General features: G+C 41.0%; 1 protein-coding gene across 1 annotated transcript in view; it reads left to right on the forward strand.

Annotated features, from left to right (window-relative positions):
- CFAP54 (cilia and flagella associated protein 54) overlaps positions 1–16313 on the forward strand; it is a 330085-nt gene that overhangs the window by 284153 nt on the left and 29619 nt on the right. The window contains exons 63-65 of the mRNA XM_060244423.1: positions 2558–2699; positions 5970–6152; positions 8205–8413. Of these exons, the coding sequence (XP_060100406.1) occupies positions 2558–2699; positions 5970–6152; positions 8205–8413 (534 nt within the window). The remainder of the gene's footprint in view (positions 1–2557; positions 2700–5969; positions 6153–8204; positions 8414–16313) is intronic.

Here is a 16313-nt window from a genome sequence, read left to right on the forward strand (position 1 = left end):
AGACTTTGGGGGTGGGGCCAGGAGCAAGGGTGTGATAAACATCATTGAACCCCAAAGGGAGTTCTGGCCATCACATTGAAAGGGACTGCACGCCTTTTAAATGCCTTCCTTTCATTTGGAAATAATGAAGGAGAGGGGCACCTTCTTTGGGGGCTCATAGAATTGGACCCCCTGGTCCAATCCTTTTGAAACTTGGAGGGTATTTTGAGGAGAGGCATCAGATGCTATGCTGCAAATTTGGTGCCTCTACCTTAAAAAGCAGCCGCCCCAGATACCCGCGGATCAATTCTCCATTATTTCCTATGGGAATCATTCTCCATAGGGAATAATGGAGTGCTCAGCAGACACTTCCCTCCACCACCACCCCGCGCTTTCTGATAACCCTGAAGCGGGGGGAAGGCCTCCAAACCGGGGGATCCCCTGCTCCCACCTGGGGATTGGCAACCTTACGCTGAGGGAAAGCTATTCTTAAAACTCCAAATCCCACGTTTATAACCAATTCTATCTCTAAGTTTCTGTGCCAGTTATATATTTTAAGTATGAATTATATTGTATCCAGTAGCTGGGGAACTACTTATCATCTTAGTAACAAATCTGTTAGCATTTACATGCAGTCTTCCAGGAAGTATAAAATTTCTCCCTTTTATCTCCCTGTGGTTGTATGAGTGACAACAAGGAATACACATGAGAAGGAAGACCAACTCACTTTGCTGGCTCTCAGTTACAAATTGTTATGACTGTAACATTAACAAAATCCCAGTATGTTCCCTGAGGATTCACTGCAAAGCAGACAGGTTATAGGAAAGTGCAGACTATCTTTTTTAAAATAAATGCATGTTAGGAACAACATTATATTCAAAGTTTAGTTCCAGAGATAGGTACATTTTAAAACTGATCTGCTTAGATACCATGATAGCAATATATATTTTACATAATATATCTTTTATGGAATGTTGGTTTTTACCATGTCAGGAGAGGATTCTTCCTGTTCCAGTTACCATTTTGTGATATTGCCTAGCAGTCTGTCCCTGAAACACCAGTTTTACAGTTGCTGCCTGTTGGATTCTGGGCTAAATTAAAAATGCTGGCTTTATCTTTTAAAATCCTTCAGAACTTGGGACCCATGTCCTTGAAGGACCGTTTCTTCCTAGGCAGACCTAACCATTATCTTCATTTGTCTCAACATCTTTTGAACGTTACTTCCTTTCTATCAATATACAAGTAGTCACCTTTTTTGCATTGGCACTTTCCCTATGGAATAGTCTCCAAGGGCAGAGGAGGAAAGAGTTCCTTCTCTGAGGTTTAGTAAACTGTTCAAGGGTATCTGTCAATAAACATTTGGCCGATTTTCTGCTTTACAATCTGTTTGGTTTATATTCCAGTGACTGACTGGAATATGGTGAGCAATAAGTTATTGTTTTTTTTTTTAAAAAAATACAGGCTGTGAATTGGGTTTATTATTATTATTATTATTATTATTATTATTATTATTATTATTATTATTATTATTATTATTATTATTATTATTATATTCTGCAACTGAGAAAGCTACATTGCAAGACGAGTAGAATAAGGTTAAAGGAGTTAATTAAGAATGTTTCCCCCCAAACCTAGATTTCACACCAGTTTGAGAACACTTACTCATGAACACTATAGAATCATTCTATTCAAGTCTCTTAAATCATAACAAAAACATCAGCAAATTGGAAACCCAGCTCCTTCATTCAGCTATGACCAAAGTGCCATAAGACCAGCTTTGGAAAAGGAATTTGCTACACTGTACATGTTGAATTACAAAGTTTCACTCCTTGTTCAACTGCATCAATAGGTTTGAAGTTAGTAAAAAGGGGTGGCTCAGTTCAGGTAAATGCAAAACCATAGTTTAACTACATTAAGTTTGTGGAACCAGGATTTAGTTTATAGGTAATCATTCAAATCCTGGTTTGCTTTGAGAATTGCTGGTTTTATCATATTTGCTGTGGCCAGGCATCTCAATTGGCAGGCTGTATAAGGATGCCCTAAGGAACAAGTCAGGATTAGACCTGGATGTCTGTGTATGTATAACACATGAAATAATAGTTAAGAAAAACTGAAGTTAGTAAACTTCATGCCATGAATTCAGATTTTGGTTAGATGGACTTTAACTAGCATAGTAATGGGATTGGTTCACATTTGGATGATTATGCTAACAATAGTTTTATTAAACCATGGTTTTGCACTTTGTATGCTACAATCCTTACAGGTTATTTTTCCTTGATTCAATCTAATATAGTCTATTAAATATACAGTATGTGTGCATGTTCGCTTCTGATGAAGCGAAACACCAGTACAATGCAAGTACATGTGTATGATTTTAAATCACTTGTGCAATAATTAACTTGTCAGAGATAATGACTCAAGTATACTTCTTAAACAGATGAACAAAGAACATTTTTTCAGTATTTTATATTTAATGTACATTGGATTTTTGCTTTTTGCCGTTAGTGTGCTGACTTTCAATTTACAGGTAGTAAACGTTACAAAGAGCTCAACCTGATTAAATCCATCCTAATCCTAGGTCAGTGAAGCTATTCTAGCTTACCAGAAATTAATTGGAAGGAAGGCTGTTAAATTGTATCAAGTGAGACAAAGAGTACAGCGCAGCATCCCAGAATTTGCCCTTCTGGACCTTGGTTCTTCCTATAAGGACTACTTGTCTGGTATTTGTCTGTTAATCTTGTTTGTACTATCTCATGGTGTAAAGGTTATCAAACCATTCAAACAATTAATAAGCACATGGATTTCATGACTGAAAAATCACAGCAATAAAAAAGAAGTTTTATGTAGTATTTTTATTGTAGAATATAAGAATTCTGTGCCTTGGCTTATATTATATGCCAAATACAAAAACAAACACCTGCTTCCCAAAATTCTCCTTACAGAGAATGTTTTGCTGATTGTCAGTGAGGTAACCCAACTAATTTGCCTGTCAGTCATAATGAGTTATTGCCAGATGACTTGGAGAAAGTGCTAGTATGCGCCTTCCAAATTTCTAATTTTGCAAGTGTTTTCCCAAGGACCATTTAAAGGACACAGAATGATTTGCATGGATAGGTGTAAGTCAGGGGTGGCCAAACTATGGTTTGGGAACCACATGTGGTTCTTTTATACATATTGTGTGACTCTTGAAGCCCCCACTGTCCTGTCAGCTGGGTTGGAGAAGGCATTTCTCTCTTTAAATAACTTCTCCAAGCCAGCCAGTGGTTTGGAGAACGCATTTAAAATCAAAGTTGCTTTCTTTCCACATCTCCCTCCTTCATCTATTTGTCTTCCTTCCTTCCTCCCTCCCTCCCTCTCTTCCCCTCCCATTTCTGCTTGACTCCATGTTCTCACCCTTCCCACAACACCACCAAGTGCAGAGGATGGGCTGTGCAGGGCTATGGGAGGCACATGAAGGCCTATAATCGTGACAACTTTGCATGATGCTTATGCACATGTCAAGGAAAGAGGGAAGAACATGGTGGCTATACCTGAAGGCAGTCCCTCTGCATGGACTGCACCTGTAGAAGACTGAATTAAACCTACAAAGCTTAGTAAATGCTCCATATAAGAAATGTCCTGTTCTAGATGTACTGCCAGCTGCAGTTATTGGGTACCTTTGCTTTTGTTTTGGCAGCAGTCTTTTGCAGCCTGGTTTGTAGTTAAAGTTCTGGGTGAAAGAGGAATAAAAGAATCTCCAGTATTAACTCACAATTCAGACTGCTGGGGGGGGGGGGCGGTGGAAGTAGGCTATGCAATGGGAGCCCATGCAAACAAGAAATTGGCAGCAAAATGTCTTCAGAGCACCATGGCCATTGCTAGCTCATAAAAAAGCATATGATATTCTGAGCACTCTAGAGAAAAACTCAAACAGATCCCAAGTCTTAGGGTCACGACCTGTAAACCATAAAGCACAAGGAGAAGGGGGAGGGATTAGGAGGAAAGCATACTCTTCAGTAGAGTAAATACAGGGCCATAGATTACTCAATCAGGTAAGCCAAGCCTCACAGGGGGGGGGGGGGGGGAAACAAACAAACTGATGGAACACAATTATTTGTCAGTACCCAAATGTAATTATAGTGATAGAAAGAAGATTCCTTTATGTAATTACTAGATTCAGTTTTGGGTAGGTTATAGTTACAGATTACACTCTTAATAAGGGACAGAAATGGGAGGGGAAATGCTCTGGTTTACATTCCAGGCAGCGGACCAGCTTGCATATAATGTCACTTAAAGTCTAACTCTTGAATTGGCCCATGGCGAAGATTTCATAATGACCTTTGAGACTGGATTTTAGAATATTTGGGATTTGTACATGTGTGAGTGTGTGTGTTTGTATACACACCAACATACATGCTACGGTACCCACCCTGGCAAAAAAAAAAAGCCACTTTATTTTAAAAGTTGTCAAGCATGCTGCATTGAATCATAGATATAATAAAAGCCTAACGGGTGGCTCATCCCTCAGTTTTTTATTGGAAGTTGTGGCAACCACAGGAGTGGCCTTGCACTCTGTCACCATTCCCACCTGTCATTGGGTAGCCTCGCTGTAACCTGCCTACTGCTGGCCCTGTCAGACCAGAACCCCATCAGAAGGCCACTGACCTTTGAGCGAGACAGGTGGGTGGAAGATAGCAAGGGTGAGGAGCACTCACCCAGAGCCTCTTTCTAAAGCCCGTTGTATTTTCTTCACAACGGGCCTTATTACTAGTCCTGAAATAAAGCCGCTATCAACCAGGAAAAACCTAATGACTGCCCCTGGGCCGAAGGAAATTAAATATCAGAGTACCAGAGCACGGGCCTTTTCGATCGCGGCCCCTACCCTGTGGAACCGACTCCCAGAGGAGGTGCGGGCCCTGCGGAACCTTGAACAGTTCCGCAGGGCCTGCAAGACCACCCTTTTTAAATTAGCATACTCGGACTGCTAGGAAAAACGGTAACCAAGGGTCCGCCAATGCGGTCTAAAGATCTATACCGCATCACAACTGTATTACTGGATTGGTTTTAAGTTAATATTTTAATGTTTTATTGCTCTATATTGTAATTTTAAGGTTTTACTTGTTATTGTATGATTGTAGAATGTTGTTAGCCGCCCTGAGCCTGCCGTGGTGGGGGAGGGCGGGATATAAATGAAATAAATAAATAAATAAATAATAAATATCAAAGGTGTTTGTTTCCCTGTTCCCATTAGTTTCCATTTTTTAATGATACTAATGTGCTGAGAGGCCTTTTGTGAGGCCATAGTAGCTCTGTAGCCCTTTCTGAGGCTGGTTAATAGAGAGGACACAAAGAAGAGTTGGCTGTCTCTGAGGTAAGACAATTAACATTCCTGGGCCTGAGTATGCCAGGACAGAGGAACATGTCTCTCATAGTTTACTTTTTGCTTCACTGTTTGCTTTGCAGCAGTGATGTTTGTGTGTGCAGGAGAGGGAGGCAGAGAAACTGTCCTAGACTTCTTAAAACAGGCCCAGAGGAGAGGCAGTAATAATCAGCAAGGCTTCAAGAGAACCTCTCAGCAGAGAACTGTCTCGCTCAAAGGTCAATGGTCTTCTGATGGGGTTCTGGCCTGACAGGGCTGGCAGTAGGCAGGTCACAGTGAGGCTACCCAATGACGGGGGAGTGGTGACAGACAGAGAGCAAGGCCACTCCTGCGGTTGTCACAACTTCCAATAAAAATTGAGGGATGAGCCACCCATTAGGCTTTTATTATATCTACGATGAGTGAAAAAGCAGATTCACAGTCAGTTTTTTGCCATGCATACTATGAGAGGCTGTATGAGCTGCTTTTGGTTTTTGTTCCTGCTGGTATCAAACTGATAACCTAGAAAATGGCTTGATTGGGCTTTGTTGTTTTGTACAATGTGCGCAGGATGGACTTGAAAATTACTACGTTATGGCACTGTATCGTTGCTAGAATTACAATGATGTTAAATATGTTTTCGGTTTTCCAGGTGGATACGATGTTACCTATAAAGTCCCTTCCATAGTGTCTTGTGCACATGGGCAAGAAGATTGTGATGGGGCTGAAAGTTCATCATATGAGGATATGCAGGCCAAACTGAAGATAACCTGGGTCCACTTAATTCGCTACAATACCTACTTAAATAGGCTCTTAAACATGAGTCCCTTGCTTGGTAGGAACTAGTTTACTTTTAGAAGACTACTATTCTGGAGCAGTTATGTTCTGTATCAAAAATTATTTCTTTGGTACAAGAAATTATGTATTTCTTGCTACTATTGCAGTAGTAGTTCAGTTTTGGAATTAGTAGCTTTACAGCTGTACAAATGTAAGGAGAAGAGGGGAGAAGAATCCAGGAGAATAATTTGTCTAATTTCCCCATTCCAGTTTCCTAATTTTGCTCATAAACTGGGCTTTCTTTGAGCAGGAACGCACAGGAACACAGTTCCGGCTGGCTTGGTGCCAGAGTGTGTGGACTAATATGCAAATGAGTTACTGCTGGACTTTTTCTACAAAAGCAGCCCTGTGTGAAACAATGGTGATGTCAAAGGGGGTGTGGCATAATATGGAAATGAGTTCCTTCTGGGCTTTTTCTGCAAAAGCAGCCCTGTGTGAAACAATGGTGATGTCAAGGGGTGTGGCCTAATATGGAAATAAGTTGCTGCTGGGCTTTTTCTACAAAAAAGCCTTGCTCATAAGGAAAACTTTTCTTCTTTGTAAAGGGCTGTCTGATTAGATATGTGGATTTCTGTCTGCCCTTTTATGAACTAAAGAGAAATAATTCTAAAACTTTTTTTTAAAATGCCCAAATATTGAGGTGAGGGATGTTACCAATAATGGCATTTACTTTCTATGACACTGCTGTAGTCTCCAGTAAAACTCATTCTGGAAATGTTTACAGTGCTTCAAGCAGGCCACATTTTGGGCAGGAGTTCACAGGAATGGAGCTTTGGAACCTAAATTGTATTGTCCTCTTTCTTTCTTCCACCCCCCCCCCCCCCAATATTTGCTTCGGGGCTCCATTGTTCAAACCCCTGTGAGAAGTTTGCTGAACTTTAGGATTTGACAAACCTTCTAATATTTTCCCTCCACAAAAAAATGGGATAATAACCAAAACATAAAGCACACAGATAGAAATCTTCATCATGCTGCTGTGGCCACATAGGAGAAAATAATTTTAGAAGTATGATGGGAGTGAGGTTTTATTATGACAATTATAATTCAAGAAGCATTCTAAGGTAGATACTGAGCTGATATAATTTAGTACACCTTTCAGTGATGTCAAGGGTGTGTGAAAAACTATTATCTATCTGGATACTGCTGTAGTGACCATCCAAAAGAAGTTGGATGAGGACTAAATCTCTTTAATATAAGTCTAATTTGGAAGTTTAGTTGAAATATATATAATTATATCTGTCTTAAAGTGCAAACTGACTATGATTTGGAATTGTGACACTTGGACATTCTAGTTATTAGAGGCTTCTGCATTCTTCACTTAACACTGCTAATTTCCACTGGCGCCTAGCCACAGGGAAGTATGTGCCTTGCCTAATTTCCTTTATACCTTCCTATTCCCTGAATAGACCTTGTGGTCTTTAGATTCAGATGACTATGGAACATTGCCCTGACCTGATGGCTCAGGCTAGCGCAATCAGATCTCAAAAACTAAGCAGGGTCAGCCCTAGTTAGTATTTGGATGGGAGACCACCAAGCAAGTTCAGAGTTGCTACGCAGAGGCAGGCAATGCCAAACCACCTCTGAATGTCCTCTTGCTTTGAAATATTATGGAGTCACCATAAGTCAGCTGTGACTTGATGGCCCTTTCCACTGCTACCATGGAAAATGGAGGGGCAGGGCAAAAAAAGAGGACAGTAGTACACTATGGATCTCTCATATCACAGATATACATAGTTATAGGGATCTTAAGCCTCAAAAAAACTTAATGCCTCTACTACCAGAACTATTTTAATACTATAGCAGATGATATTGCATAAGTATTCGCTTCAGATACTTACTCAGAATTTGTAAACGTTATGTGTTTTCTTTGAACAAGATAAATCTGAATACTTGATAACACAACAATACATTTCCCCTAGAGTATTCATAGAAGCATTTTATATTGTACAGAATTTTAATGCATTTATTTTGTACATAAACATACATTAAAATGTTTATGTTACTAATGCCTTAACTAGAAGTAGTCTTTACACATCTTCTCTTTTCACAGATGTTCCAAAAGCAGGAGAAGGCTTATTTGCTAAAGAAAATATGCTGTTCACGTCAGTATTTGACATAGGAACTACTCTACGTTTAGCAGAAATGCATTCTTTCCTAAAAGCCCATTTGCCTATATATTCTGCATGCTGCCTTGAAGATCCCCCAAAACAACTACACAGTTTTGAACAGATGTATGGTAGTATAATTGCTCTTGCAAAGGTAATCTGATTTTAACTGTTACATAAAAACACATGTTTTGATAACCACTCTGTAGAGCTAGTATCTCTGGGTTCAAAGGATCACGTGGGTAGTATTGCTGGTGGAATGGCTCTTTCCTACCTTCTTTCTAATGCAGCACTATTTCAAAGCACAGAAACTACCATGAAGGCCTGGGCACTGGCACCAGCAGTAGATTCCTTTGCATCAGAGGGCACAGAAAAGAGCAACTGCTTTGATGATTGGAGCTGCTTGTGGATTTATGAAGGAGGGTCTGTCATTATCCTGCTCACTAGGTTGGAGGCGACAACAGGACTCCTAGCAATGTTTCTAGTCAAAATTCAAAGTCTGGGGTCCAGTAAGACAATCCAGGATCATAATTTAAAAGCAGCTCAAGGTCAGGTAGCAAAGTTCCAAGAGCTAAGCAAGTCAGGCAACTGGTAGGATAGTCAATTGATCCCATAATGGCTGCAGCCTTATATAAGGAGTTGCCCTATAGGTGTTGCTGAGTCCCATGCTAGGCACCTCTTCCTTGCAAGCTAAGTCCTCTACTCATGAGGGGTACCAGAGGCCAGATCCTGTGGTGACTTATCAGTTTCTTCTAGCATTTCCGTAGCAAAGATGAAGTCTCAGGCTGCCAGTTGTGCACTCCTGCACCTGGTCCATTCTTCAGCCCTAGTCTTTCACCTCCACTGCTCCTGGGGTGCTTTAGAAGATAGTGGGAAGTCTGGTTATGGGTGAGTCAGTACTGGGGCTGACTTACGGTTCCTTCAGGGATGCACTGAAGAGTCTACCTTGGTATTAGGTTTAGTGCTTTTTAACTTGCTCATTAATGATTTGGAGTCGGGAGCCAGCAGTGAGGTGACTAAGTTTGCAGATGATACTAAGTGTTCAGGGTGGTGAGAACCAGGAAGGATTGTAAGGCGCTCCAGAGGGATCTGTTGAGGCTAAGCAAGTGGGCATCAACATGGCAGATGAGGTTCAGTGTGGGAAAGTGTAAATGCACATTGGAACAAAAAATCCTAACTATAAATACATGTTGATGGGGTCAGAACTGGCAGAGACTGACCAGGAGAGAGCTCTTGGAGTCGTGGTGGAAAACTCCCTGAAAATGTCAACTCAGTTTGCAACAGCAGTTTCAAAAAAAAGGCCAATGCTATGCTGGGGATTATTAGAAAGGGAACTGAAAACAAGTCAGCCAGTATCATAATGCCCCTGTATAAATTGCTCGTGCAGCCTCATTTGGAATACTGTGTACAGTTCTGGTCATTACACCTCAAAAAAAGAACTGCCCTGAGCCTGTGTGCAGGGTAGGGCAGGATATAAGTGTAATAAAATAAATAATATAAAATAAAATATATCTTTGGAAAAAGGCAGAATAGGGCAACTAAAATGTTAAGGGGATGGAACACTTTCCCTATGAATAAAATGTAAAGAACAAAAAATCCTAACTATAAATACACGTTGATGGGGTCAGAACTGGCAGAGACTGACCAGGAGAGAGATCTTGGAGTCGTGGTGGAAAAGGGAAAGTTCCCATTAAATGGCTTTTGCCAAGCTCTTTAGCTTGGAGAAATGATGACTGAGGGTGGCATGACAGAGGTTTACAAAATTATGCATGGGACAGAAAAGGTAGAGAAATAAGTACTTTTCTCTCTTTCTCACCCGCAAGAACTCGTGGGCATTCAATGAAATTAATGAGCAGTAGGTTTAGAACAGATAAAAGGAAGTATATGCAAAAACTAATTATCATGTGGAATTCACTGTTCCAAGACTCAGTATTTTTCAGGTATTATTCAGCTGAATCAGATTTTCTAATTGATTTGGCTACCAATCTAGCTGAGCCTGAATAAAAGCTGCTATTATCCATGGTGCAAGTTCACCCACTTTCTGGGTGAAGTCACACAGCTTCTGGGTTCCTTGCACATTGCTTGGCTTTGCAAAAGCAATTTAAAGGGAAAGTTCCCATTAAATGGCTTTTGCCAAGCCGCTCACATGACTCAGAGTCATGCCGCCACCATGTGAGTCATGCCGCTACTCTGTGTCAAGCATTTAAACTTTAAATACTTTCCCTTCCCTCTCCAAGTCATGCCTCAGTGGCAGCATGCCTCAACAAGTGAAGGCAAGGCATTTAAAGAGACCATAGTCCATTTAAATGCCTTCCTTTCATTAACTCAGGGAGGGAAGGGAAGGTATATCTTCTGCTACGAGATGAGGCGAGGTGACCATTTTTTTTTCTATCGCCACAAATTGATCACCTCTGCTATTACCTCAGGTGTCAAAATTTTATTCATCAGAAGTGTGGCACACTAGACACTGGTAGCATTCAAAACAAAAATTGATTTTTTTAAGACAGAATGGAAGGGAAGGTATGGAACTTGTAGTTTCTAGGATTTAGAATCTGGACAGACAGAACCAAAATCGAATACAGAACTCCTTCACAGGCAACTTATTTCATAAAATGCAGTTTCCCTCAGATGCTTAATACAAGAACTTTTGTCCCTTTCAATATGTTTATTTTTTTGGTACACAATCAGAGACTGTCCTTAATTTCTGGGATCAGTCTCCCACCAGAGTCTCCAGTATTCAGAGCAACACCATATTCACCTGGAAACTGACTGCTTCTGAGACACTGTCACACACTCAAGATCCTCACAAGAACCACTGCTCCCTCCTGCAGACCCTCTTCAACTGAACAACTCTCTCCAACTGTTTCTCAGACTCCCAACTGCCACAGTTTGACAGTTAGAAGCAGTTGTCCAATCACAGTGACCTGTCACTCTGAGAATTGCATCATATGCACTGCCCCTTACTCATGCATAAGCTTGAAGTTGTCACACCTTCCCTTCACTTGCTGAGGCATGCCGTTTCCACAGTACAACTCAGGGAGGGAAGTGAAGGTGTTTAAAGAGACCATCTTTTTAAATGCCTTACCTTCACACACTGAGGCATACTGCCACCATGCCCTGACTTTAAATACTTTCCCTTCCCAAGTTGTGCTGTGGCAGCAGCTTGCCTCAGCAAGTGAAGACATTTAAAGAGGTGGTCTTTTTAAATACCTTCCCTTCCCTCTCTGAGTTGCTCCATGGCAACAGCCTGCTTCAGCAAGTAAAGGGAAGGCTTTAAATGTCTTCCTTTCACTAGCTGAGGTGTGCCGTGGCCCAACTCAAGGAGGGAATGGAAGGTATTTAAAGAGACTTTACCTTCCCTTCTTGAGTTGTGCTGAGGCGGCAGCATGCATCAGCAAATGAAAGGAAGATATTTAAACTGATCAGCTGACAGGCAGACCTGCTGCACTGTTCAGTTTAAATGGGAGAAAGCAGGTGTGATGTATGTGTCTTTAAATAGGAGGGTTTCCATTCCAGTTATGTATTTAACTTGTTTAGAGTGGGATGATCACTGAACTCTCCAGTTACATGTTGTTTGTTGTTGGCTCTCCTCCCTAGTGTTTCCTCTTTTGCCAATAAAATTCTTATGTAAACAACAACTCTGGTGTTGTTGTTTGTCATTCCTGGGTGCCAGACACTACATAGTGTCAGAAGGATGGATTATTTTTGACCTCCACCTCCGCTTGTTTTAACTGGTAACCTTGCAGAAAACTGGAAGGCATGGGAGCAGGCTTTTCATTTTTACTTGGTTGCTAGTGGGATTGATAATGTATCAGATAAGAAACAGATAGCTATATTCTTAAGTGTGGTTGGCGAAGACGCTTTGAGGATATATAACACCTTTGTTTTTGAGACTGTAGAGCCAAAGACATCAGATGAGTTTCTTGTGGAGGTTAAGAAATATTGTACTCCTTGGAAGAAACTTATTTTTGAGCGTTATTGTTTTTGGACGTACCGCTGGGAGCAGGGTGTGTCCATGGAGCAATTTGTAATTGAACTTAAATTAAAGGCTGTTAGCTGTGAATTTGGCTCGACTTCAGAGGAACTGATAAGAGACAAACTGGTTTTCAGTGCTCCAAAAAGATTTAAAGAAAAACTTTTGAAAAAAATGTTGAATTCTACCTTGTAAGCTCTTGGAGCCTTGTAAGCTCTTGGAGGATTGGCTATGTGACAAAACAGGTACCTGCCCTCAGTCCTTGCAACTGTGCAGCTGTCTGAGGCTTGCAAGTCCTGCTGCTGCCCTACCCCACCCCCTGGTGGGTGTAACCTTTCCTTAGTTTGCTGCCACCACTCACTGGATTTGTCACTGCTGTCTTAGCGGGACAGTGAGACCCCTCTGGCTGAATTTCCTTGTTTTGAGGTGAAATCTCCAATCTTTGGGGTGGCACTGGAGAGCTGGCAACCCCCAAAAACAGGCCTCTCGTTTCCTAGGGTTCCCTTTCCTTTCTTGGTAACATGTAGATTGGGGGAGACTAAATAGTTAGAGAACAACTCCAGTAAATTCCAAAAATATAAGGATTTATTCAAACTATATACATTATAAACAGGGAACACATATATTAAGGCACACCACAAGGGAAAGTTTATACTGGGGACCAACGGCACAAATCAGAAGAAAAACGCAGTCCTCTACCCCTATACACTTCCCTAACTATCTCTCTCCCTGGGAGGTTGCAGTGCAGAACAGATCTTTTCTCCACCAGGCCTCCAGCTCTCCTTCACCTCTCTCTCTAGAGAGGGCAGGGAAACCTCCAGTCTACCCCAGACTAGTTGCAGCTGAATGCCTTGGGAGTTCCAGCTCTGAGTTGCGGGGGTGTCTACCTCTGTGGCCTGTTCACCCTGCACAGCCCTTCCACAGGAATCTCTCCCACTCGCCAGTAGAACAAAGACTGCCTGCTTCCTGCTTGGATAAGACTCTATACAGAGGTTGCCCCGCCCCCTGGGGAAGTTCTTCTTTTCCTGCACTTTTTAGGTCCAAAGGCTGCTGGGCCTTGTAGGTCAGAGGAGGACACTTTGAACAATAAACTACAAATGGCAGCCATTTCAAGACTAGGCAACTGCCAACAATTTACCCATTTCGTTACAGGCTACATCAGGGGTGTGTGGCCTAATATGCAAAGGAGCTCCTGCTAGAATTCCACCCCTGGGAGAAAGCCATTTCAGTGTTCCCTTTCCCTTCCGCTCCCTTCTCCAGGGCAGGGGAGGAGTGAAACAAATGTGTTTGACACCCTCTTGCCATGTAAAGGGAGCTTTTATTTCCTGAATCCCAATATTATACCAATATTGGGATTCAGGAACATCGGTATATATATACTGATATTTTTTTGGTTGGTATACTCAAACCCAACCATTTTTTTTTTTTGGTACACAACCAGCTACAACCAGTTACATGGTTTATGCTTACAATGGAAATACACTGCTTTTGGAAATTCAGTGTTTCTTTGCAATCAATGGAATACTGATTGTGTATTTTATGAGAGTTCAGCAGTTGGGTTTAATTTAAATTTGCACAAGCAATAGACTATTTAAGTCATCTGTGGCAGCAGCAACATTGCAGAGAAAGACCTACAAGCTTGCAAACAATACTTCCATCTGCCAGGTCCAACTCCACAAATGTATCCATAACATCTTGTAAATGTGATTAATTTTAATTGTTTTGAGCAACTTGGGGAGAAAAAATGTTCAGAAGTAGAGTATGTATATGAAAAATAAATAAATTTTTGATCTCGTAAATTGGTAGGGCCTGAAAAACAAAGAAATATATTCAGCAGGTCAGTGTGTTTTCTTTTGTGAGTACTTCTCCACTGTGATTCAGTATAGTAATCTGAACTCACATCCAGTACCAGTGAAGGCTGCTTCACAAATAGATCTATTAACTGTACACCAGAGATGTTTATATGTACAATTAAAAGTTGGAAAATGTACTGTAACTAATCTGTACGTGTCATGACTAATGGATGCATATAATCTGTAAAATGGACTTGGACAGGCTATAGGAGGGATTTTAATAGTTTCTGTTTTAATATTACCTATTTTACTCATTTTGTTTTATTGTACTTTGATATATTATTATTTTATGCATCCAATATTATTTTATATGCTAGCTGCCTAAAGTACTTTTTAAAGAAGGATGGATGGGTGAATCGTACAGTAGTAGAAAATCTTGATGTTACTAAACAAAATGTAGTTTAAGGAATGGCAAACTTGATTCACTGTAAGTGCAAATACAATACACTGGACCAAAAAAAAGGGTGGAGGGGAGGGCACTGATAGTGTTTAATGAAGAAGAAGAGATTGTATTTATACCCTGTCCTTCACTACCCAAAGGATACTCAGAGTGGCTTACAAATCTTTTTCCCCTTCCCCTCCCCACAACAGACACCTTGTGAGGTAGGTGGGGCTGAGAGAGCTCTCCCAGAACTGCTCTTGAGCAGAACAGCCTTGAGAGAACTTGTGGCTGACCCAAGGTCACATCAGCAGGTGTATGCAGAGGAGTGGAGAATCAAACCCAGTTCTCCAAAATAAGAATCCGCACACTAAGCCACTACACCAAGTGTAATTTACCAGGGCAGATATATTGGAGAAACTGTGGAATGGTCACCAAATGCCTGCCAGCAGGTGAGGGGTGGAACAAAAGAAGGAAATTCTGACCTCTCCTCCCATCCCTATTTCTTTCTCTCAGCTGTGTCTCCAGGTGACTGAGTCTACGATATATTTGGCTGAATGTTAGCAATAGATCTCCCTGCATAGCATTTCCATGCAGATAACTAGAACTAGACAGCTAGAACTACTAGAGATTCCTGTGCCATTTGTACTTTGTAAGCACTGCCAGTCTTGATTTGGCACACTGATAAATTGGCCTCAATATATCCTTCTAGTATTTAAACTTGCTTTCTCTGTTGCAAATAGTGTAGATTGTGAAGGGAAAATTGTCATGTACATGAAATAATCACACATCTACATATCTTTTTAAGCATTTTATGTATTGACAAAGAAACCTAACTACCCACCTAAAAGTTTCAGAAAACCCTATGATTAAAATTGTGTTTTTACAGATTATTTCACTCTATGGTAGTACACAGAATATGAAGAATTGAACTGAAACATCTGATTCTTATTTGCAAACTAAACAGCTAGCTCAGTGAATAATAAAGCATTATTATGCTAAATGAAGTTATGTGGTCTAGCATATGTATTAAAAGATTTTAGGGATAAAATAAATTAATCCTTGTCCATTATTTAATGCTCTTATTGTTTTCCTGAATTGTGAAACTAATGCACAGACACACAAAGAAGATAATCAGCTAATCAGATATTGAGGGTTTATTTAAGGGTTTGTTGTCATTACCACAGCAAGAGTTCCATAATATACTGTGGACTCACTATATTTTATGCAAATAGTCTGAACACCTTCCAAATAAATCAAGGAACTGTGAATTTCTATGGAGAGAACATAGGGTCCACACAGGATGGAATCCAGAGATCTCCCTCAGTGTACTCAAGTGCTTCTGCACATACAATGGGACTTCCCTCCCCTTCTGTAACAGTTCCTATATTGGATTAAAAGTTGCCCCCCCAAGTTCTCTTCATTTTCAGGTGACCCCATAACCCCCCTGAGTAGAAGTTCCCTGTGCAACTCTCTAGTGTCAGAAAAATTTATTAATACAGGTTCAACTCTTGCAGATCAGTCTTCCATGTCTCTGTGAAAAAAGGTATTTTCTCCTGGTGGGAGGTTGGCAACAAGCTTCTCTGTGCAGTTTACCAGCTTTTTTCTCTCTAGTCAGAGGAGGAAGTCAGTTTGCTGGCACACAAGCTCACCTGCACACAGATATTAATGGATTTAGACAAAGGAATGGTCAGTCATCACCCTCCTCTCCCTATTTCTGCAAACAAGGACCAAGAGAGGCTTGGAGGACTTTTTCCTAGACAGGTTACAGGAAGGGGCTTCCTGGGGATAGCAGGAAAAGAAGCCTTGACCTGGGCTGGGGTCAAGGGGGAGGAGACACAGGTTTGTT

The sequence above is a fragment of the Heteronotia binoei genome, chromosome 8 (assembly GCF_032191835.1).
Source record: "Heteronotia binoei isolate CCM8104 ecotype False Entrance Well chromosome 8, APGP_CSIRO_Hbin_v1, whole genome shotgun sequence".
NCBI classification, from domain to species: Eukaryota; Metazoa; Chordata; class Lepidosauria; order Squamata; family Gekkonidae; genus Heteronotia; species Heteronotia binoei.